General features: G+C 32.9%; 2 protein-coding genes across 4 annotated transcripts in view; one reads left to right on the forward strand and one right to left on the reverse strand.

Annotated features, from left to right (window-relative positions):
- The first annotated feature begins 11 nt into the window (after window positions 1-11).
- On the forward strand, window positions 12-10139 carry FBXO11 (F-box protein 11). 3 transcript variants are annotated; one of them, XM_008198034.3, is made up of 8 exons: window positions 12-153; window positions 820-1134; window positions 1188-1338; window positions 1390-1772; window positions 2348-2572; window positions 2631-2875; window positions 4618-5873; window positions 8335-10139. In XM_008198034.3, exons 1-8 carry the CDS (start codon window positions 57-59, stop codon window positions 8462-8464), a joined length of 2802 nt encoding a protein of 933 aa, XP_008196256.2. In that variant the 5' UTR covers window positions 12-56; the 3' UTR covers window positions 8465-10139. The 3 variants fall into 3 exon arrangements, with proteins under 3 accessions (XP_008196256.2, XP_015837262.2, XP_064211723.1); XM_015981776.2 differs by having other exon boundaries at window positions 868-1134; XM_064355653.1 differs by lacking the exon at window positions 12-153 and adding an exon at window positions 606-717 and having other exon boundaries at window positions 868-1134.
- The window catches only part of LOC656360 (uncharacterized protein), a 19582-nt gene continuing 6809 nt past the window's right edge, over window positions 9913-22685 (reverse strand). The window contains exons 3-10 of the mRNA XM_008198032.3: window positions 18952-19352; window positions 18741-18898; window positions 16909-17044; window positions 16731-16862; window positions 14998-15618; window positions 10626-10746; window positions 10305-10579; window positions 9913-10256 (exon numbers count right to left, since the gene is read on the reverse strand). Coding sequence (XP_008196254.1) covers window positions 10146-10256; window positions 10305-10579; window positions 10626-10746; window positions 14998-15618; window positions 16731-16862; window positions 16909-17044; window positions 18741-18898; window positions 18952-19352 — 1955 coding nt within the window. The 3' untranslated portion in view covers window positions 9913-10145. The remainder of the gene's footprint in view (window positions 10257-10304; window positions 10580-10625; window positions 10747-14997; window positions 15619-16730; window positions 16863-16908; window positions 17045-18740; window positions 18899-18951; window positions 19353-22685) is intronic.

Genomic DNA, 22685 nt, shown 5'->3' on the forward strand with positions numbered 1-22685 from the left:
CTAGTTCCAGTGTCTCCTTTGTTTAGAGATTGGTTTTGGTGCTAGTGCTAGAAAAAATGCCGAGCGCCTCTTTCACGGCCTCCAGGTCGTACGTAAGGAGGTCCCGCAGGAAGGGCGCTAACAGGATCCCGACTCCTTCCAGGACCACGTCTGGTAAGTGTAGCTGCTGCGACCCGAATCCCCCTATTGTCACCTTCGAGAGAATGCGAAAACAGTTATTTGGGGCCCCAAATATCGATTTTAGTTCATCAAAGACTCTTGTGGCGGACGCATCTGCGTAAAAATAACAGGGCTGCCCACATCGCAACAACCCAAATAAGTCCAGATAACGATTTTTATCGTCGCGAAATATTTGTAAACATGGCAGGCAGCCCCACGCAGGGGCTCCACCTTACGCTCACTCACACCATATTTCATACATCCCTCAATATCGATTTCCATCAAGTGGCTAAATTGCCTTTTAATTGACATAAAAACGACCGAATTAACTGCACTAGGACCCCTCAATGTAAATACAAAACGTAATTAATTCAGTTGCAAGGTTTTATTTTTCGACTGTTGCTAAACCCGGTTAGATCATCACGTTTCAGCTTCAGTAAATCGGTATCCTTCATTTTGTTGGAAATTTTCTTTGTGGCATTTGGCAGATGAGTTTAATAATCTTTAGCCCGAATAACAGCACTGAAAGCGTGGTTTTGGTTGCTACTAAAAATACTTGTAAGCAAACATACGGTCGAAAACAAGTTAAACATAGCCAAAGCTGAAAAATTTTTCATTTCGCCAACAAGCAATGAATAATTGTTGAAATTTGTTTCGCAGCAGAGCCATGCGAACCTTCCTGTCCTGTACCTAACCAAAACATTCCAGCACCTACGGCGGCCGCTCCGGGCTCTGGGGGGCCTTCAGCAATGGCCCCTGGGACCAGCGGCGGCGCCATTCCAGCCCATCACTCTCCTTACGACCTTCGACGTAAGTCTCCGTCCCATCACGACGGGCCGGGGCCCAGCACCAGCGCCGCGACGGCAGGATCGCCCACTTCCCCGGCGACTCCGACGGCACCAGCACAAGGGTACACTTCCGCCATGCTTCCGGCGAGGAAACGTCCAAGACGGACTTGTTCCGCTTCGTACGAGAGTACGATCACAATTTTCCGAAAAAAATACCATTCTCAAAACGAGCTTTTGCAGATTGTACAAACACAGCCGCTCATTATCTCCAATACGAGCTGCCGGACGAAGTTTTGCTCACGATATTCAATTATTTACTCGAACAAGATTTGTGTCGTGTGAGTCAAGTGTGTAAACGGTTTCAGGCCATTGCGAATGATACCGAGATTTGGTAATAATTTGACCATTTGCTGTGAAATGCAACTTGATTGATTTTTTTTAGGAAACGCCTATATCAGAGTGTCTATGAATACGATTTGCCCTTGTTTAATCCGGCACCTTGTGTTTTCCAATTTATCAGTCCGGAGGAGTCTGATTTGGCTAATCCATGGAAGGAGTCTTTCCGTCAGTTGTATCGCGGGATACACGTTCGACCAGGTTATCAAGACTTGACGTTCAAAGGACGCAATCTTGTGTACTTTAATACGATACAAGCGGCTTTAGATTATGCCGATGAACGTAGTGGTAGTAATAGTACGAGCGGTTGTCTCTTGGTCAATAATAATCACACTGAGGGTACCACTCAAGGCGCACTCATATTTCTACATGCCGGTACTTATCGTGGAGAGTTCCTCGTAATCGACGACTCAGACATTGCTCTTATAGGTTTGTAAAATATTACTTACTAAAATGTCTTTATTGGCTATTTAACTTTACAATCCTTGAAATTATTTGATATTCTACCTTACGTATACTTACACTTCTTTATTTTTTTTCAATTTTCTTCTTGCACCTTATCTTTCTCTCCCAGGTATGCTAAGAATAATGCAAGCTTTAACGCACAACCTTGACTTACGTCTTTAATTGTTCAAAAACATTTGCTCGTCTCTTGATTAATCGTTTCTTCAAAATTTTCTCTATTTTTTTAACTTTCTAATTTTCAGTTCTTCTTTTGTAAGTTCGTTTATTTCCTGTAATGGTTCGACACTTTTGATCTCACTACAACTGTTTTGACTTCCCTTTAGTACTTCCATAAAGTGATCGTTCCACTTTTCCATACTTATATTTTCATTTATTTTGTCTTTACTTTTGCTTTCTTTATTTGTAAGATTCCACACCTCCAACTCTGTCCTAATTTCTTTTATTTTGTATACTTTTTTTTCTTCACACTTGTACTGTTTTCTTACTTCGGTCTACAAAATATTACTGTCGTACTTGTTACTTATCGAATTTTTTTGAAGGTGCGGCACCTGGGAACGTGGCCGAATCCGTGATACTAGAACGAGAATCCGAATCGACGGTGATGTTCGTCGAAGGTGCAAAAAACGCCTACTGTGGCCATCTTACGTTGAAATTTTCACCTGATGTCACATCTACAGTACCTCACCATAAACATTATTGTCTCGAAGTTGGAGAAAATTGTAGTCCGACTATAGATCATTGCATTATACGAAGCACATCAGTTGGTAAGTCTTGCGTTCAATTTAAAGTCAAAGTTTTGTACATTTTTTTTGTATTGATTAGTTGGTGCGGCCGTTTGTGTGAGTGGTGCCGGCGCAAATCCCGTCATACGTCATTGTGATATAAGTGATTGTGAAAATGTCGGCTTGTACGTCACCGATTTTGCCCAAGGAACGTATGAAGATAACGAGATCAGTCGGAATGCATTGGCTGGTATTTGGGTGAAAAATAACGCGAACCCGATCATGCGTCGTAATCACATACACCATGGAAGGGACGTCGGAATATTTACGTTCGATAGTGGAATGGTAAGAAGAAAGTATTGAATACTTTAAGGACCTAATCCTAAACTTGGTTGACTTGTCGAAAAACAACCGTAATTAGGGTGGAATTATCAAACAATAGGCCAGTTCAGTTTTGTTTATAACAACTTCTATATCAATAAAATAAAAAACGATGCTATTTATAAGAAAATGTCGATGCAGAGTGGGTATGCAAAAAATATTTTTTTACTAAATCTCAATAACAGAAATCAGCATTTGCTATTAATATTGTATGTTATTTTATATGCATGTGAATTTATTTAGAATTTTTCAATTCGTTATAATTAAAAATGTTAAAATCAATTCAACAAAAAATGCGAAAGTATGTATTAATTAAATAAATTCGTATGGTTGCTTGTGTTCTTAATACAACGATGCTTAAATGATGTTTTGAACAGAAAACATTTTTAATAGAATTGTTACCAATGTCAAAATTATTTGAATTTAGAATTTTTATTTAATTAATAATTTTTTGTGGCTAGTGACATTTTTTTAAGTATTTTTTTCACAAAACAACAGGAACTTAATTTTAATTACAAAGAATTTAAGAAAAATTTTGAAAAAATTCAGTTTGAGAACAAATACTGAATTCTGTGTCATTATTGGTTTTTGCAGACTCACATTGTAGGTTTTCCACATTTCGGAATTTAACGATTCAGACAACAAATGATTACAGTAATGAATAATAGTGGTAATAGTAATAAATCAGTACAGTAATAAAATAATTACTGTACTTTACTAAAATCTGATGCCTTTTCAAACGCCCTTGACGTATACTTTAATTACGTTGTCCTAACGTTTTGTCGTGTTATTGTATAATTAGTTTTTTCTAATGAAAGTCGTACAACACTCATTCGTTATTAATAATAATTATCAGTAAAAAAATTAGTTCACGAGGTAAAACCAAAACCACAAAAAAATTTTTGGAAGTATATTAACCTGACTACAATTAATAAGTGGATTTTTTTTCTATCATTGATGTTATATTTTACTAAATTATACAATTGAACATACAGATAGGGTTTGGTTTGCGTCGTTACGATGTACTTACCGAATCCTACATTCAAACATTAATTCATATCTGGAAATAATTTTACGTGTCCAACAATGTCCTAATTTTTCCACGCGTCCGGCTTAAATAGGGGTAGGGATATTTTTTCAGGTTTTCTTTCCTTTTAAGACATAACTGAAAGCCTCATCCCAGCCGACATTTCTAGTTCTTTTCAAAATTCATTTCTTACGATTGATAAAAAAATTTGAAAGAATTTGAATTATAAAATTATTGTAATTGAGTAGTAACTGTAACTCTAATAAATCATTTTGAAATTGATATGACTATAATCAAATGTAATTATTAATATTTTATAAAATAAATGCGTGATTTGGAAACTCCTAGAAAATTTCACCCACTGAAAATTATAAACAAATGCTATTGCAAAATTTTAATTGTTGTTAACTGCAGCTATTGTACGAGTATTACATCAAGCGTTCCTCTTGTTGCAATATAATTATTTAACATTATTTATGTATTTCTGGAAACAATTTGATGTTTTTCTTTGTTGGCTTAGCTTTATTAACAAAACTATTTGGATCAATCTCTCTTTACAGTTTTAGATGTTTTTATGTCGTGAAAACGGCAGTCAAAAATTATGGGTTATTTGATTTACCTAAGTTTTACAATCTACGAATCTTGGGACTGAGCCCTTAATGTGGTTTTGTTTTTTCAGGGTTATTTCGAAGCCAACGATATTCATAATAATCGAATTGCCGGTTTTGAAGTGAAAGCAGGCGCGAACCCCACCGTAGTCCAATGTGAGATCCATCACGGCCAAACCGGCGGTATCTACGTCCACGAGAACGGTCTCGGTCAATTCATCGATAATAAAATCCATTCGAATAATTTCGCCGGAGTTTGGATCACATCAAATAGCAATCCGACGATACGTCGTAACGAAATCTACAATGGGCATCAAGGTGGTGTTTATATTTTCGGAGAGGGGCGCGGTTTAATCGAACACAATAACATCTACGGTAACGCATTAGCTGGCATTCAAATAAGGACTAACAGTGACCCCATCGTGCGTCACAATAAAATCCATCACGGCCAACACGGCGGCATCTACGTTCACGAAAAAGGTCAAGGCTTAATCGAGGAGAACGAAGTGTACGCAAACACACTAGCTGGGGTGTGGATAACAACGGGGAGTTCACCGGTTTTGAGACGAAATCGGATCCATTCCGGCAAACAAGTCGGCGTTTATTTCTATGATAATGGTCACGGAAAGCTCGAAGATAACGATATTTTCAATCACCTTTATTCGGGCGTCCAGATCCGGACTGGGAGCAATCCGGTGATTCGCGGAAACAAGATTTGGGGCGGACAAAATGGGGGCGTTTTGGTCTACAACGGCGGGCTCGGTTTGTTGGAACAGAACGAGATTTTTGACAATGCCATGGCCGGAGTTTGGATCAAGACCGATTCAAACCCCACACTTAAACGTAATAAGATTTTTGACGGTCGTGACGGAGGAATTTGTATTTTTAACGGTGGGAAAGGGATTTTGGAAGAGAACGATATTTTCCGGAATGCGCAAGCTGGTGTGCTCATTTCGACGCAGAGTCATCCGATTTTGAGACGGAATCGGATTTTCGACGGTTTGGCCGCAGGCGTGGAAATTACGAATAACGCAACGGCCACACTTGAATCTAACCAGATTTTTAATAATCGGTTCGGGGGCTTGTGTCTGGCGAGCGGTGTGCAACCAATAGTGAGAGGGAATAAGATTTTTAATAATCAGGATGCGGTGGAGAAGGCTGTAGCGAATGGACAGTGTCTCTACAAGATTTCGAGTTATACGTCGTTTCCGATGCACGATTTTTACAGGTGTCAGACTTGTAATACGACGGACAGGAATGCGATCTGTGTGAATTGCATCAAGACGTGTCATGCAGGACATGATGTGGAGTTTATCAGACATGACAGGTAAGTCGACAATTACAGGGTTATTCGCCTAAGTCTCCGCGCCTGATTAGGTAAAAAAATGCAACACAAAATACGTTTTATAACGCTCTGAAATAATTGCATAAGGTGGATAAAGAATAATTTGATGTTTTATTTTTTTAACAGAAATATAATTTTAATTCTTGAATACAAATTATAAAAATTATTCACTGGTAATTTCAAAGTAAGAAGATACGAGCGACGTCTTTTACCTAAAAAAAATAAATAAAAAATTGGTTAGCAAAGCACCTAATGTGTTACGTTAGACAATACAAACGTGAATTGAAATTCAGATAAAAACTCTTAGGACCCATTTGCACAAGATTTAATTGCAATCAAATTTTAGTTCAGATTAATTTAAGCCAGAGCCACCGCTGTCGGCAACGGCGCCGATCCCATCTGCCGGCAATGAATTTTTAGAATTTGCTGTTAATTTCACATTTTTCTTGAACAAAGCTATATTATCTTAGCTTAAAATGTTTTTTTAACGACTAAAACTCTGAAATATTTGTATCTCAGAAATTGGGTATAATTCTTATTGCTAGTTTTACTATGTAGTACACCTAATACATTTTTATGCAAGTTAAATTATTTCTACTTCTTTTATCATTTTTTTTAATTATCCTGCGTGTACTTAGTTCATATGATTCATATGTGAAAAGTTACAGTGTTTCAACTCCCTCCTAAATCGGTCAACTTACTAAGTAAGTAAGGGCACAAAGATGGGACCATTTCAGAAAACTTCTGGTAGATGCCGCCACCACAAATACTAAAACGAAATCAAAAACCTTCATTTAAAAAATTTGTTTAGTAATTTTCTCACATTAAAGTGCCAAAGAGTTGCGTATGTAGTAAAAATTCTTTCTTTCTACCGTTTTTTATATTTTGTCTGATTGTGGGACCACTTCGGAAACGTGAAAAACACTGTAATTTTTACCATTATCGTTCATATGTACATTTTACCATTATCGTTCATATGTACATTGTACTCTAAATTTTCATACATGAAAATAAGTCGTTTATCGGTCAAAAAAATTATTTTGTTTTTAATAAGGAACGTTTCAAGTAGCATGACGGTATTGGGTCACGATAATTTAGGTCATAATTAGTATAAGACTGAGCTAAAGTCGTTTCAGTTTTAATTTCTTTAACACAGTTTGTTTGATTTATAAATTTTGTCAATAATCAAATTCCGAATATTCGTGTAACAACATTAATTTGTTTGTTGTTAATTTCATAAGTGTTGGTGTTTTTTTTCTGAATTATTGGTTTCCTCCACAATTTAGATTGAATCTGATATTTGAAAATATAATTTCTCATCTAAATATTATCTCAAATAATAGTTACAAATTCCAATCATCATTTTTGTCTTGTATCTAAAGCGCCAGTGCTGCGCTGGTAGTGTTCGAGCACCATTGTCGGCAGCGGAGTCACTGCAGTATTTATAATGTATATTTCGTTGAAAAACTTATAATAATAACTTATTAAAACCCGAACATAAAAAAAGATAATAAAAAAGTAGAGAGACCACCAAGTCTTGTTATTTGTGAAAAACATTTTGAAATAACGAGAAAAACGAAAATTTGTTATCAAATCAGTTTCGTCTTTGCTGCTGAATTCTAATGTTTAGATCATCCGACAGACTCTATAATTCGAACGTCTGAATCCCGTAATCTGAGCTACCACTTATTTATTTTAACTCTTAGTTATTTTCTAGATAGAAGCTAAAGTAGCAGGTGTTTGAAATACATTTTTTAATTATGGATTCTTTTATTTTGAAAAATATAAAGGTTTTTATCGCTACTGAGTATATTTTTTGTGGTAAGAATATGTATTTGCATTGTTAATATGCCTGGTAAAACATCTATAAACCGAACGCGTGTTCAGATTATTTATATCATTTATTATATATTCTACAATCCGAATGTTTTTGTATCTGAACATGGTTTGCAAACTGTCTGTTCGGATTATCCAAACAATACTGTTCAAGTTTTTAGCTTATTTGTACTACTTTGATTAATTCAAAAAGAAAGGGGAGAGGAACGTTTGAAATCTACAGTAAAACATCTACACAAATGGCAATTTTATTTTTCACACTTGCAAAAGTAGACCAATTTTCTCTAATTTTAATTAAGCTAATTTTTCGAATTTCCAATTTTCCAAATGTTTTATTACATTTTCGATGAGAATAATGTTCACTGCATCACAAAATTTTTCGGTCCTGTTGGAAAATATTTTAAATTTGATGTAATTTCCATTAGAACTCGAATAACAAATTCGAGTACCCTTTGTAAATGTCACAGGTGACAAGAAGTACATCCAGTTGGATAAATAAATAAAATGTAAAGAGTATTTTCTGTTGCATTTTTGCCTACCCAAACGGGGAGTCTTATGTGAATAACCCTGTATTTTTTTCAATGAAATTGCATTGCGTTTCGGTTAGATTCTTCTGCGATTGTGGGGCTGGTACGTTAACAAATCAGTGTCAGTTGCAAGGAGAGCCAACCCAAGACACGGACACTCTGTACGATTCGGCTGCTCCTATGGAATCTCACACCTTGATGGTCAACTAAGGTTGTCGTCTCTCTAATTGTTTTTTAATCGCCGTACTAATTTATTTCAAATCGACGAAAGTGTTCAGAAACAGTGTTTATTACTTTCTAACAGACGAAATATTCAATATTGTGTTTTTTTAATGCACAAATTCATGTTTCGGTGTATGAGAAATGCTTAGCAATATATTTACAGCAGTTTACACACCATTTTTAGAGTTAGACAATCAACACAGGCGCTTCCAAAGACCAAAATTTTGTTTGTTTTTTTCAGAAATTAAGGATTGTTTTTAAATTCATCGTGTTTTGTTGTTTACCAAAGGTAACGAATGGCACAATTATACATTCTTTTTTGTATTTATTCAATGATATTGGTAATAAAAGTAGTTTTTTGTTTAATGTTTTTTTTGAATCTCAAAGATTAAAAGGATTATGCACCACATTTTAAGCAATATGGTTAATTTCTTTCACGGTTTGGTCAGTCACGAATACGTTATTTTTTTGAATAGAAAAAGTTATAACAATTATGATGATTAATAAGATTTTGTACAGGTTATTGTTAGAATTTGAAAAATATTGCTGTTTATGTTTAAGTTTATACTTAAGTTAATTACTGTTATTATTTTTTAATTATTTATTTTATTTAGTTTAGCGTACAAGAATGGATATGCGGTCTTAATGACTGTTGTATGAATTTTTGTTTTCTCCATATTGTATTAGTGAAGATAGCTTTAAATAATATCTGATGTAAATAAGGTTGTGCGGAGACAAGTTGAGATTCAGAGTGTTGTGCGGATGACGAAAAGTTGTGTTTATATAAAAACGAAACAACGTTGTTGCATGTGTGACAAATAATGTAAAAAATCAGTATTTAAATTCGCGTTTGTTTTTTAGGAAAATTGGTTGTTTGATAGAAATGTGTAAGTTAAATGTGTATGTACGTTGTATATAATAATTATTACAAAAATGCAATCAATAATTTAACCGAGAGCTTTCAAGATATGATTTCACAATTTCATAACAGGCCGACCAATCTTTTGAACGTTTAAAAAACTCAAATGGGACGCCTGTACTGTTATATATTGTATAGGTACAATAAATAAAGTGCAGTTTTTAAACTGGTGCCATATTCACATTTACACATTTATCAAGTAGTTGGAAGGAATACCCATAGATTTAATTATGTAAGACATAGTGTAATTCTTTTTATACCATTTTCTTACGTTGACTGATGTATACATAGTGACAAAAACTTTATTTAACTCTTGCCACGGTTGGGTGAAAACGTTGGGTGCAACGATGAACGGTATTGTGATTTTTTTCTAGGTAGACGGCGAAAGTTACACGAATTCCAGTTATTTTTAAGAGTGACTCTTTCCAATTGTTTTTTTATTTATAGTTGTTTGTGGAAGAGGGTTTTGATTTTTTATACAAAAATCGCTCAGATTTGTAAATTAAAAACTACTCAATACAACCCTACTTATATATTTATGTTTTGATATGACTGATGTCTGTGTATATCATGTTTGTAAAATACTGTCCTTTTCTATAATTATACTAATTCTAAATTTAAGTTAGATAAGTATTACTTAAGTGTCAGGCTTATAGAACAACTGACAAGGTCTTTTCGTAGATAGCTAGCACTGTATTGTACTGTGTACATTATATAAAAAAATATATGGCTAATTAATTGAAACGGTTTTTAAATTTCAAACGAAAACGGTTTGCTCAGGATTTCCGACACTTGCTGGTCGTGCAATTCGCCAATTCCAACCGCTGGAGCAGCTTGAGTTGGTCGACCACAAAACTGAATCTACAAAATGAATATTAAAAAACACTATCACTATTTTTCATCCCTCACTTTTCTGCCAACTAAATTCTCAAATCGAGGTTTCACAAAACTCCAAGCGCCCATGTTTTGTGGCTCTTCTTGACACCACATAAAAATTTTTGCATTGGGAAATTTCGCAACTTCCTGTTGTAATTCTAGAGTCGGAAACGGGCAATACGATTCTAATCGAACAATTGCCACATTTTTGGCACCTAGTGATTCCCTTTTTGAAGCAAGATTGTAAAAGTGTTTTCCTGAGGTTAACAGAACGACTTGGATTTGTTTCGGGTCGTGAGTATTATCGGCTAAAAATTACGCCTAAAATCAGTGGTGTTTTTTTTGGATTCTTACTTATGACGGGTTGAAATGTTGTTTGAGGACCCATGTCGGCGAAATTTGAGGTAGCTTCCGGCAGTCTTAAAAGTGTTTTCGGGCCTATTACAATTAAAGGTTTTCTAAAATTGCGCAACATCTGAAAAATTACTTTTACATAAAAAATGAATTGTTGGGTAAAAATAAAATAATGGGTCCATAAATGAACGCCTCTGTCATGAATCATCAAAGATCGTAAAATATTTAATTTTGAATAATGTTCCACATTTCGTTTAACATCTTTTGTGTTACCTGTGTCTCGTGATCTTTTGAAATGTTTAAGGAAGAGAATTCCTGTGTTTCCAATAAACTGTCCACAAGTCATTTGCCGTCACATATTTTATGTAGTCTACGTCAACTGCCCAGGAGAGGGTCTATCCGTAGGGCGCAAAAATTAACAATTTATTTGTCCGTCCGGGTTGCAGAACACTAATTTTTTTGAACTGATCCTTATGCAAAATTTTCTAGTGATTTCGATTTTCTGTTTAAAATTGCCTTCATCATGAAAAAATTTCCCAGAAAATTTTTGAAAAACTTAAAATACATCGTCATTTTTTTTCCTTCTGGATAAAACTAGAAACTTCATTTTTTGCAAAAAATTCCTCAATGAATGTGGATTCTAACGAATAGACACAAATTTTAGTTTTGATAAAAGAAACCAGAAAATTGCATTTTTTGTAACATTTCATATTTGTGCGAGAATTGTTTTTATCTTAAAAGATAGACCTATATACAGCGTGGTCCACAACTCATTCTCCAGCGGAAATGTGCTAGAGGTAACAGCGATGGAGATGGCAAAAATACAGAAAAAGTAGGTCTGTTATTCTTCGTTTGCGAGATCCAAAGGTTTCAAAATGACCAATCCCAGAAGCTCTCTCCTAGGTGTAGTGCATATAGTGATGCGTTCCTAAGGAATGAGAAATAATTCAAATGCACACTATTATTATCTGTTCTACTTATTTTTGGTTTCCTAACAACATGTTTAGTTCCTGTAATTTTCAGAGAAAGGCCTTTCGTAATTGGCTACTTTGAATCGTTCTTATCTCGCAAACACAAAGAGTTAGAACTTTTTTGTAAAGAAACTTTATATCCAGAATTGTCTAAACTACATGCTCCTTTCCGGTGGAGAGCGAGTTGTGGACAATGCTGTATAATCGAGATTAAATAAAGTTAATGGCTTAAATAAGTTTTTGGTGCAAGAATCATTTCGATATCTTTAACACTTTGCAAGTTATTGCGATTTAAATTTATTGCGATATGCGCTTGAAGTGGCATTCCCTTTGTACTTGCCCAGTTTCTCAGTCTCAAAACTAAAAGCTGTGTTGTGTATTTACTTTAAAAAGTACATTCATTAAGCAATCTTTTGCAAAAAAGAGAAGTTTCTAGCTTTATCTAGAAAAAAGATATGACGATGTAAACGAAAAATTTGAACAATTTTAAGTTTTTCAAAAACATTTTTTTCATGATGAAGGCATTTGCAAATCGAAAAACAAATTCCCGATTCAAATTCAGCAGAAAATTTTGCATTAGAAGTGTTCAGTAAACGAGTCCGTTTTTTAGAACTGTGGTCCCCAATGAACTGAATTGAATTAAAGCAGCGCGCAGTAGGATGGCTGAAGTTGATATCATAGCTAGTACAGCACGTTTGTTTTAAGAATTCTACGAGTTAACGATTGACGATTTCAAGTTAAAATAAAAACCACTTTATTCCTAAGAGTCCACTACAGCGCCAGAGGTATTTCATTTTCTCTTTAACATTCATAATTGAAGAAATGTAATGTTCAAATAACACATTTTTTTCAGTTTTCAGGATTTTTCTGAATTAAATAAAGCGCTGATGGCATTTCTAAAACACTTTCTCCCCAACAGCTCGAGTAAAAAAATAACTTTCAAAAACATCTAAGAAAATGGCTGAAATTCGACCCTTTTTAGTGTGGGTATTCTCTCCCTTAAGAATTTTGTATTGGAATTGGTTGGTTCGGACTTCCTAGTTCGGACAAATAACATGAAAAACTAGTTATTTACCTAACGAGTTTGGAAATTGGTTTCCAAACAAGTTAGTTACAATATTTTTTGTAATGAATCTCACAAAAAAAATTAAATTAAACATTTTTTGCGTTTTATTTCAACTCACTTGTGTTGCGATAATTTTTGTGCGCAGTGTATTTTTATAATTTAGTGTTTTTTGCTAATCGTTTGGTAACATGACGAACAATCAAAAAATTGAGAAGAACTGTCATTTATCATAAAAAAATAACCGTTTCCATCTCAACGATAGCGATATTAACCCTAGCCATTGTTGCAAAGTAAAAAACACCTCAGTGCGGGAAAGTACGTTTCCCACATACTGGAGCGTGTGGGAAATAGCTATCTAAACGCTGAGTACAAAAAACAATTTTCATGTTCGTCGCGACGCAACCTTTCGGCGCTTTGAGAAAAAGGTTACTTTTTTACATTCGATTCACTTTCATAAAAACCATTGTGGTGGAAATTGGGTACTCTTGGCATTAACTTTTATATGAGTTGTCATGGTAACAGGTTAGTCAATTCCACGTCAATGGTTTTTATGAAAGTGAACCGAAAGTACTTTGTGTGCAAATTTAATTTATTATTTGTCTTATTTATTATTTGTATCTTCAACCGTATTCGTAGTGTTCACAAAAATATAAAGTGGAACGAAAATTAATAAAATGAAGGTTTCAATTCGATTTAAAAACTGTTTTGGTATCCAATTTCAAACGTGTTTTCTTGGCAAGTTTTAAATCTGGATTTATTATTTTCACATTTTGTTTGTCACTTGTTATTGGAAGTACGACTTAAATTCACCTGTGAACACTTTCTGGAAGAAATGTTTTAAGGATTTACAATTAATTTAACCCATTTAATGGTTCATTTAGTGGCAGCATACGGTTTAGTGTTCAACAAGCCAAACTTTCTAAAAAATTCTCCGTTTTCATGAAATAGGTTCGATTCGATCTCGATACGATCCCAAAATTTGATAAATCGACCTTGGACTCAAGTTCAAGTCAAGTTGTTTTCATAAGTTGGATCCGTATTCAAATCGATTTGAATCCTCATGAAAACGTAGTAATACAGTTGAAGATGCAAAAAAAAGTGTAAGGAACAAAGTTGGAGAGGGAATTAATAAAATTTTTTATAAAAAAGTCCGCGACACCATGTTTTTGTTTTTTGCAGTTTAGGTATAAATTAACTTTCCGTTACTTGACCACCGGCAAAATGAAACGAATCTGTCGTTTCAGTGTCTTTGAATGTCTTTGCGGCCTAAACTGTTGATGATAGAGATATGGATTTAAATTATGTAATTTAAAACGATTTGGCGCCGAGACGGTATTACGATTGGAGCGCCCTTCTTATTACTCTGCCGTACTATTTTTTTCGGTCCAGAAAATCCTGTGATTTTGTATCTCGTTTTGTCTCCTAAGTTATAGTGCTCTGTAGTCAAAACCATTTTCATCAAAATTTTTTAAGCATTTTAAAAGACGATAAACGAAATGTGGAACATGACTCAAAACTAGTTTACGTTATCTAATGAATGATGATATAATTAAGGTTGAACTATACTGAGAACATCCGAAGAGGAGCTGTTCAAGCAAGCGCGTGAACGCAAAATATGAAACTGGATTTTTAAGGAAAGTAATTAACAAAATGCTTTCTTTACAATTGTATGTTGTTCCTAAATTAAGTACTACCTCACAGGTCAGTTTGTATTTCTCTTTAAGTATTTGTAACCGAGTTTAAATGGGTTAAAAAGTCGATTTAATTTGTTGTTCTATTAAAAAAACTGTAAGTTCAAATTGCTTGAAAAAAATTTGGTGACTTTCTGAGCACCTTAGCAACAATATACATCAAATATGAAAAAAATTGTTAGTGTCCTTTAAAAATAAAATGGAAAAAACCTTAATTTTTACGCATTTTATTTTTTTATTAAAAAATGCTACTACGTTTTTTGATAATTTTTTGTATAGGTCTTTGCAAATGACTTACTTGTAATACTGTATTTTTTCATGCCATTTGAACTCTAGGTTTTTCCATAAAAACATTAAGATTATTACGCTGTTTACCCCGTTATAACTTGGTTACAAATATTTAAATCGAGATAAGAACTGATCTGTGAGGTAAAATAAGTGAACCTAGGAACATCATCCAATTGTAAAAAAACGGTTTTGTGTATTATTTTTCTTAAAAATTGAGTTTCAAATTAGTGCATTCGCCCGTCCGCCTGGACGGTGAGCCCAGTATAGTTCAACCTTAATAACAGGAGTAGGTTGTGGTCAAGCCGTCAAGGGATTTTAATATATGGCCGCGTCATTTTCTTTTTGAGTGACTGTACCTGTCTTCGTAGTAAATGGAAATATTGTGCTGGGGTGCTCGGATGACAAACTTGCATATTAACATTATCACCGTCGACTTTATCTTCTTTGGAATCGGTCATTTGTAGAAACCTTTCGATTCTGGCTGAGCTGTGTTCAGGACCGGCTCCATCGTACCCATGTGGTAGAAGCACAACTAAACCGCTACTCCATAACCACTTCACTTCTCCGTTTGATACAAACGTGTCGAAGATAATTTGGGCGCCGTTGAAAAAATCCCCAAACTGGGCTTCCCAAATAATTAGATTTTTCGGACTTTCGATGCTCATGCCGTACTCGTACCCTAGAACCGCCTCTTCTGATAAAATACTATTAGCAATTTCGAGGAAACCGCCTTGGTTTTCGTGCAAGTTGTTCAAGGGAATATAAATATGGTTTGTTTGTTGATCGACTAGCATTACGTGGCGGTGCGAAAAAGTGCCCCTTCCCACATCCTGGCCGCTAATGCGTATATTATACCCCTCGTATAATAATGAACCAAAAGCGAGAGTTTCAGCCGTTGACCAGTCGATATTTACGCCTTCGGCCACTCGAGCCAGGCGATTTTTTACGTGGGTTTTGAGGAGAGTCGGATGGACATTCTAAAAATTTTTTTCATTATATAGGCTGTCCCAATGGGCTAGAAAAGACCTTTAAATGTTAAAAAAATATTTTTTTACAAAAGTCGTAGATACTAACTCCCTGAACCACCTGAAATTATTTTAAAATATTCAGAGTGTTTACGAAAATAGTTACTTAATTTTTTTTGGCTCACCCTATATTATTTTCATTTTTGGATGTAGATTTAACACTAATGTTTTTGTTATTTTGTTATTTTCTAAACTGTTATTGGTCGATTTCGCTTAGTTTTTGAAATAATTAGATTTTTTGAGGCAAACATTTTTTATTTTTGCATCTAAAAGATCTTTAAATTGTCTCTAAAAACATTAACAGTTAAGTATCTCTTACAGATTATTCAAAAGATATTTAACTTTAAATCAATAAAAAAAATATTAAATATGGTTTCATCTGAAGAAAAATTAAACTTCCAGCTGCAATAACTTTACAGTAAAATAATTAAATTTTAATAGTTATAGTTCCATAGTTTCTATACGTAGATGGGTATGATATGGTTTACTAGATGGTAACAATACTTATGAAGTCACGAATAATACCCATGGCTGCTGAAATTTTAATTTATAGTCCAATATTTTTTTTAGTTATTAACTTTGAATTTGAAACTATGTTTTTTAACAGACAAATTTATAATCTTTGAGAAGCAAAAACAAAAAATAGGGTGTTCCATCTATCTTTTTCAAATTATTCAACTTTTAACAAACTTAACTTTTTTAAGTTCCTTTTAAATTTTAACTTTCCCTTTCCTTAGTTTCTTATTAATGAATTTTAAAAAAAGCGTGTTTTCGTCAAAAAAATCAAATTACTTCAAAAACTATAAGTAGAATCGACCAATATAAGTTTATATCAAAATTATTAGCTTTACATCCAAAAATGCAATAAAATTGAGAGTGTTTCATTAAAAAAATATAAGTTTGTATTGTAGCTCATTTGTGAAACACCCTATATATTTGAAAATAATTTTAGGTGATGGTGGGGGCTTTTGTATAAAACATTTATTGTCAATTATATAAAGTTCAATACTGGACTTTTCCAACTTGCTGGGACACACTGTATTAGTTTAGAAAAATTTTCTTACGAAATGTTCCGGAAATTGGACCGATTTGCTTCCGATGTATGTGAGAAGATCTAGATGAATTCCGGTGTCCCAAGTCGTTATGGCTTCGTCAGCTTGCGAAAACCCCTCCCATTGTTTTTTGAAATAAACGTCCTGAAAAAAATGATCAATTTTGGATCGCTTGTGTGATTTTATTTACGTCAGGTTTGTAAGAATCTACAGCTTTCAAGTGCTCATTAAGCCATTTCGTATGTTCTTTGATGATGGTATTTTTTTCTTCCTCGTTTAAAATCCCTTCGTCGATTAGTTTTTTCGTATATTGGTCAGGGACTGTACTAAAATAATTACGATGGATTTTATAGTGGATTTCAGCAGAGGCGGATTAAGTAGTTTCGGAGTTCCTTGGGGTAATAATTTTGAGACCTTAGGCCCAGGTACCCCAAAAAAAGTTTTTTAACAAACTACGGTATGTAGTTGATAACATAACTGAAGGGTTCAAGAAAAGTAAACTTTATACAGCAGTATGTATATGTTTCTTAAATAATTTTTAACATATACAGAGTTAGTTCAAAGTAATAAAAAAGTGAAAAATTAAATAATGTTGTTATTAGCTTTTTCAAAACTATGAAAACGCCAATGTCGCATTTTACCAAATTATTTTTTTAAATTTATAAAATTGTAAAATAGTTATTAATGATTAGATCTCACATTGAAAGTATAAATTATATTAGCTATTGTTTTTTTGAACTTCATGAATAATGTATAACAGCTAATTTTGAGAGAAAATGCAACGTTGGCGTTTTTATAGTTTTGAAACAGCTAGTATATAAAAAAAATTGTTGATAATTTCGCACAAAAGGCTTTAAATTTGTTGTTTTTTAATAATTACCATAAAAACACTAAATTTGAAACCTATGAAATACCAAAATAAATAACATTTATTTTTTATAAAATAAAGCCAGAAGAAAAAATGAAGCACTTTGTCTACAAATATCCATGTTTTGTGATTTTATTTTACTCTTTTTTGATTTTTTATACATACCACAAAGATAAAGGCGGTGTGTACTATCAAAAACATTAAACAAAAATGTCAGTTGTCACCAAAAAAAAAAGATGACGTCATTATTCAGTGACGTCATAAATATTGCTATGATGTCGTAATGTAGCATTTATAAAAATAAAATCGATGTGTTTGAGGATTTTTCGAAAAATGATCCATAACAAAGATATGAATTTTATGAGTTATTTTAAACTCACCCCGTATATTTTAACACTAAAAAAATCTTTCATCTAATGCACTTGACAAAAAATTTTTCATACTTTTCGAACAGTTGTAAAAATCGATAACTTCTTCCAGGTTTTACCTTGTGCCAAAAATGAATCCTTAAATACGCTTTTGATTTACAAGTTTGAATTGTTGAGTTTAGTTTTCATGTAGATAAACAATCCGTGTATGAAGTTAAATTCATACTTGTCAAAGCAGCAATGTAAAATAAGCTATTTGAATAATAGGTACTAGTAATAATTACTGGTCCATTTGTTGAAGAGAATTTACTACTTGAGTTAAATGTGAATTGCTATCAGATGCTTAATTATTTAGTTCCAACTTTTTAGAATAACACCTAAAAAACTAAATACAAAGATTGAAGTCAAAATTATTTTAGTTTGACGAATAGTCACGATCAAAGCAAAACTTTTTTCTGAGTTGTACTAAGATGAAAGTAAAGATTCATTTAAGCAAGTCTCCCCAATTTTTTATTACATAGTTCAATTTCAGAATTCATTATCACATTAATAACAAAAACGAATGGAATTTTTTTCACTTCTTGCAGCGTAAGTATAGAAAAAAAAATTAGAGTATCCATTTGAAGTGTTTCTAAGACGATATAAAAATTTGTTTGTATTTTTTACGAACGGCAATATTTAGAATACTTCGTACATATATAATAATCTTTTATTTTTTGTGGTGACTGGTTTTAACATGCACCTATCGAACTTAATCCGCCTCTGGATTTTTGATCAAGGAAATACCCTCTAGATCTGATAATTCCGTAAAGTGAAGGATTAGTAAAAGTCGGATCGTCTAATTCGTTGTGTCCCCATTGTCTGTAGCAATTCATATCGATAAAAACTTCTTTTCGGAATTTACGTTGATATTCAAATGCTAATTTTGTAGCTTTTAGAACCATCTAAAACCTTGATAGTTCAAGTAAACATGATTTTTTTTTCTTGTCGTTCAAACCTCGGGGAAGTCTCCATTGACGTGAATAACCGGTGCTGAAATCATTTTAGCTAAGTCGGTGCAATACCTTGATGATCTTCCCCGATCTGCTGGTGTAGTAAAACCTAACTGATTATTAACAACTAAGTGGATAGAGCCACCAATTTCAAAATGTGGAGTTCCACTTAAAGCTAAACATTCCTGATTAACTCCTTGTCCAGTAATCGCAGCGTCTCCATGCACTTGTAAATTAATAATTTTATCACCCCATCTCCCATCCCCATAGTCCCCATCGCGACTTTCCAATTGTTTGGCTCTAGTCTTCCCCATTGAGACGGGATTAACAGCTTCCAAATGCGAAGGATTGTACAACAGAGTTACGTGAAGATTTTTATCTCCAAATTTCAAATCAGTTGAAGACACTAGAATTTACGTTTTATTAGTCAAATATGTCTTTAATTCAAAATGTTGGGGATAAGCTTCTATTTTTGATATCCTAAGTTACTGTGAAGTATACAGGGTGTATCAGAAATATGTGTCTTAATTTTAACAGGTAACAGAACTCAACAAATAAAACATCTTTCCTGTTTGTAATTTTTCAATTAAAAATTCGCAAACTTACTTACAATTTGGAAAAAGATAACTGAAACGTGTACCCGTCTATGGGTACAAAAATAAAAGAGTTGAACTATTTTCGTTGTGTTAGAAACACAATTTAAAGAATTTGAAACAACAATGAAAATACAAACTAATTATTATTAAACACTGACCGGCTCGTTTGCACAAATAAAAAGAGGAAAACAGTGAAAATTATAAATTTTCAAAATTAAAGAATTTTGTAAAACGTTATATAGAAAAGTTGTTTTATTTGATGAGTTTTATTACGTGGTAAAATTAACACACGTATTTCTGATACACCCTGTATATATAAAAACGTTTAGTCAAAGAATTTTTTTCTTCAATCCCCGAGAAGACACTGAAAAAACGAAAATAAAGTATTCTTTAAATATTATTCAAAATCGGGAAGAGCTAGAAAAAAAGTATAAAAAAAATAAATTAACATAGTTTAAGGTGGTTAAATGTAAAGGGATGATGTTTTAAATAAACATCACAAATGACACTTGATTGTTATGTAAAATTTTCTCCAGAATTCGAATCCAATAGTACCTATATTGTTATAGGAGTTTTATAAGACGTGGCACGAATGGTTTTGGAGTACGAAGGAGTCTTATAAAACGAGTGTAATATACTATTTTTTCTACTTTCTATTTTTGTTGTTTGTCTTTGTTTAGTTTAACTTATCAAAATCTGTTAAACTATTTCTTCTTAATTTTGTTAATTGTTATTTATCAATAAACGACTTGACCCTGTTGACAGATCTGAGATCACACACTGATGACTGATGAAACCCAGCTCAGCACTGCCAATACAACTCACAAAAATTTACTAAAAGTATAGTTGCATAAAAGTTCTCTTTGAGAAACTACATTTAGTTTCACAATGAACATTTTGTGAATCCAAAGTAGAAAAAAGTCGTTTTTGGATTTGAAATTGCCTTCATTATGGAAAAGATTTTTAGGTAAAAATTTACAAAAACCTAAAATTGGACAAATTTTGCGTTTATATCCTTAGTTGTTTCTTCCGGATAAGGCCGGAAACTTCTTTTTTTTGCAAAAGATTCATCAATATATATGCAAATTTTTTACATATTTATACAAGGCTGAGTTTTGATAAAATGAAACCGAAAGAATTACTTCTATGGAATTACATTACATTTTGCATATTTGTGTAGTAACATTTTTAAACTGATAGAAAGTTTTTTTTAGTTACACCCTACATAGAGACGAAATAAAGCTGATACTTTACATACGTTTTTGGTGCAAGAATCATTTCAATATCTTTAACACTCACCAAGTTACTGCAATTTACAATTACTGCAAAATTGCTTCTATATGAAATCGCAGCGTGTTTCTCTTTGAAATACGTACAAGAGATAAAAATGTTTTTATTTTTGATATTAAAATTAACAGAGTTAAGCGCGTATTCTGTAACCTTTTTAACAGACTGTTAGAATTTAACACTGGTTAAAATCGCAAATCTAAGGGCCGGTGTATACAGTGTGTTAGGGAATTGTTTTGCAAAAATTTAAAGGTAGATAGAGAATTGCAAATAAATCCATTAAGTAAAATTTATGTTAATCAAACATGCATAGTTCTTCCAAAAAATCGTTCTGAAATTAAAGTCCTAAGTTTTGAGAACCGCTGAACTAGAATTATAAAAATTGGGTTAAATTTTGATATTATTGAAAAAACAACAGAGGTAAATTAACTTCGTGGTCCACTATGTAACATTTTTTTGCTATTAAATTTTACGAAAAAAAATAACAATTTTTTTTTGCCAGGAACGGATTCGAATCTCCCACCCAAATAATCATGTTAGCAACAATTTTGATAAATTCTCAAAACGCCCAGGCGGTGTAAGCGCCACCATCTCCATTTTGTTTAATGAAAAAATTAACTGCTAGTATTAGCTGTTTCAAAACTATAAAAACGCCAACGTCGCAATATACCAAATTATTTTTTTAGATAAGGTTGATAAAAATGTAAAATAGTTATTAATGATTAGACCTCTTATTGAAAGTATAAATTACATGAGCTATTATTTTTTTGAAGTTCATGAATAATTTATAACAGCTAATTTTGAGAGAAAAAGCGACGGTGGCGTTTTTATAATTTTAAAACAACTAATAAACTACCATAAGCCACACATTGGTTTTCAATAGGGTTTTTAACTCACCTGATCATGACAAATTCACATACGAAACATTGCTACGCCATTCCCTAACACCCCCTAGAAAGCACTGTTAAAGTTTAGTTCGTTGTTAAACGAACGGACCAACCAAATTATTTCAATTTGGTCAGGTGATCAGTTAATCACGTATTTAATTGCGGATTAAATTTATGACGCTTCTATAAACCGCTCCTAAAACTTTTATTGGTTATTGCAGTATTAGTTATAACAGTTAACGGCCTTTAAATTTTAACAATTTCATTACAGAATACGCGCTTTAAGGCGGTTAAAAGTAATTAAAGGATGCAAAGAGGATTGTTAAATGGCAAGTATGTACAATTTGAAAAAAAGTTATATAAAAGCTTTAAAAAAATCGTAGTGAGTTGAAACGGTAATGAATTTTCCAGTTTTTAATATTTAGTAAGTAATGTAAACATGTAAAATGTAACAAACTTGTGTCTAGTGACATAAGATTACAACAAAGACTACTTCGGGTAACTTTGGCTTTTTAGAAATAAAGTTATAAAATTGTGACTTGTGACATACAAATAACTAATGATAATGAGTAATGAGTTAATGACATATTTCCAGAAACATTAAGTTAAAGTTCATTTCTTTTGATGTCTACACTTACAGAAAAAATATATATTTTTTTAGTTCTAGATTTTAGCTCTTTAGGCTCAAAGAGCTTCAAACGGTTAGCCTTATTACCTTATTAGATTCGTGACAAATTTTGTTTTCAATGACAATTCAAAAGTTTGATACACAATGCGTAAATTTTGGATATCCCAATTTTTGAGGTAAAATGTATAAAAAAGTATAATGTATAAAAAATGTACAAAAAACTAGTTATTATTAATTATAATAAATTAGTTAAATCAAAAAAGGCATTTTTTTCACAAAGTTGTGAATTTCTTAAAACCGTTCGATTTCTACCCAAGACAACTAATTAAAATCTGCATTGT

Source organism: Tribolium castaneum, chromosome 3 (genome assembly GCF_031307605.1).
Source record: "Tribolium castaneum strain GA2 chromosome 3, icTriCast1.1, whole genome shotgun sequence".
Lineage (NCBI taxonomy): Eukaryota > Metazoa > Arthropoda > Insecta > Coleoptera > Tenebrionidae > Tribolium > Tribolium castaneum.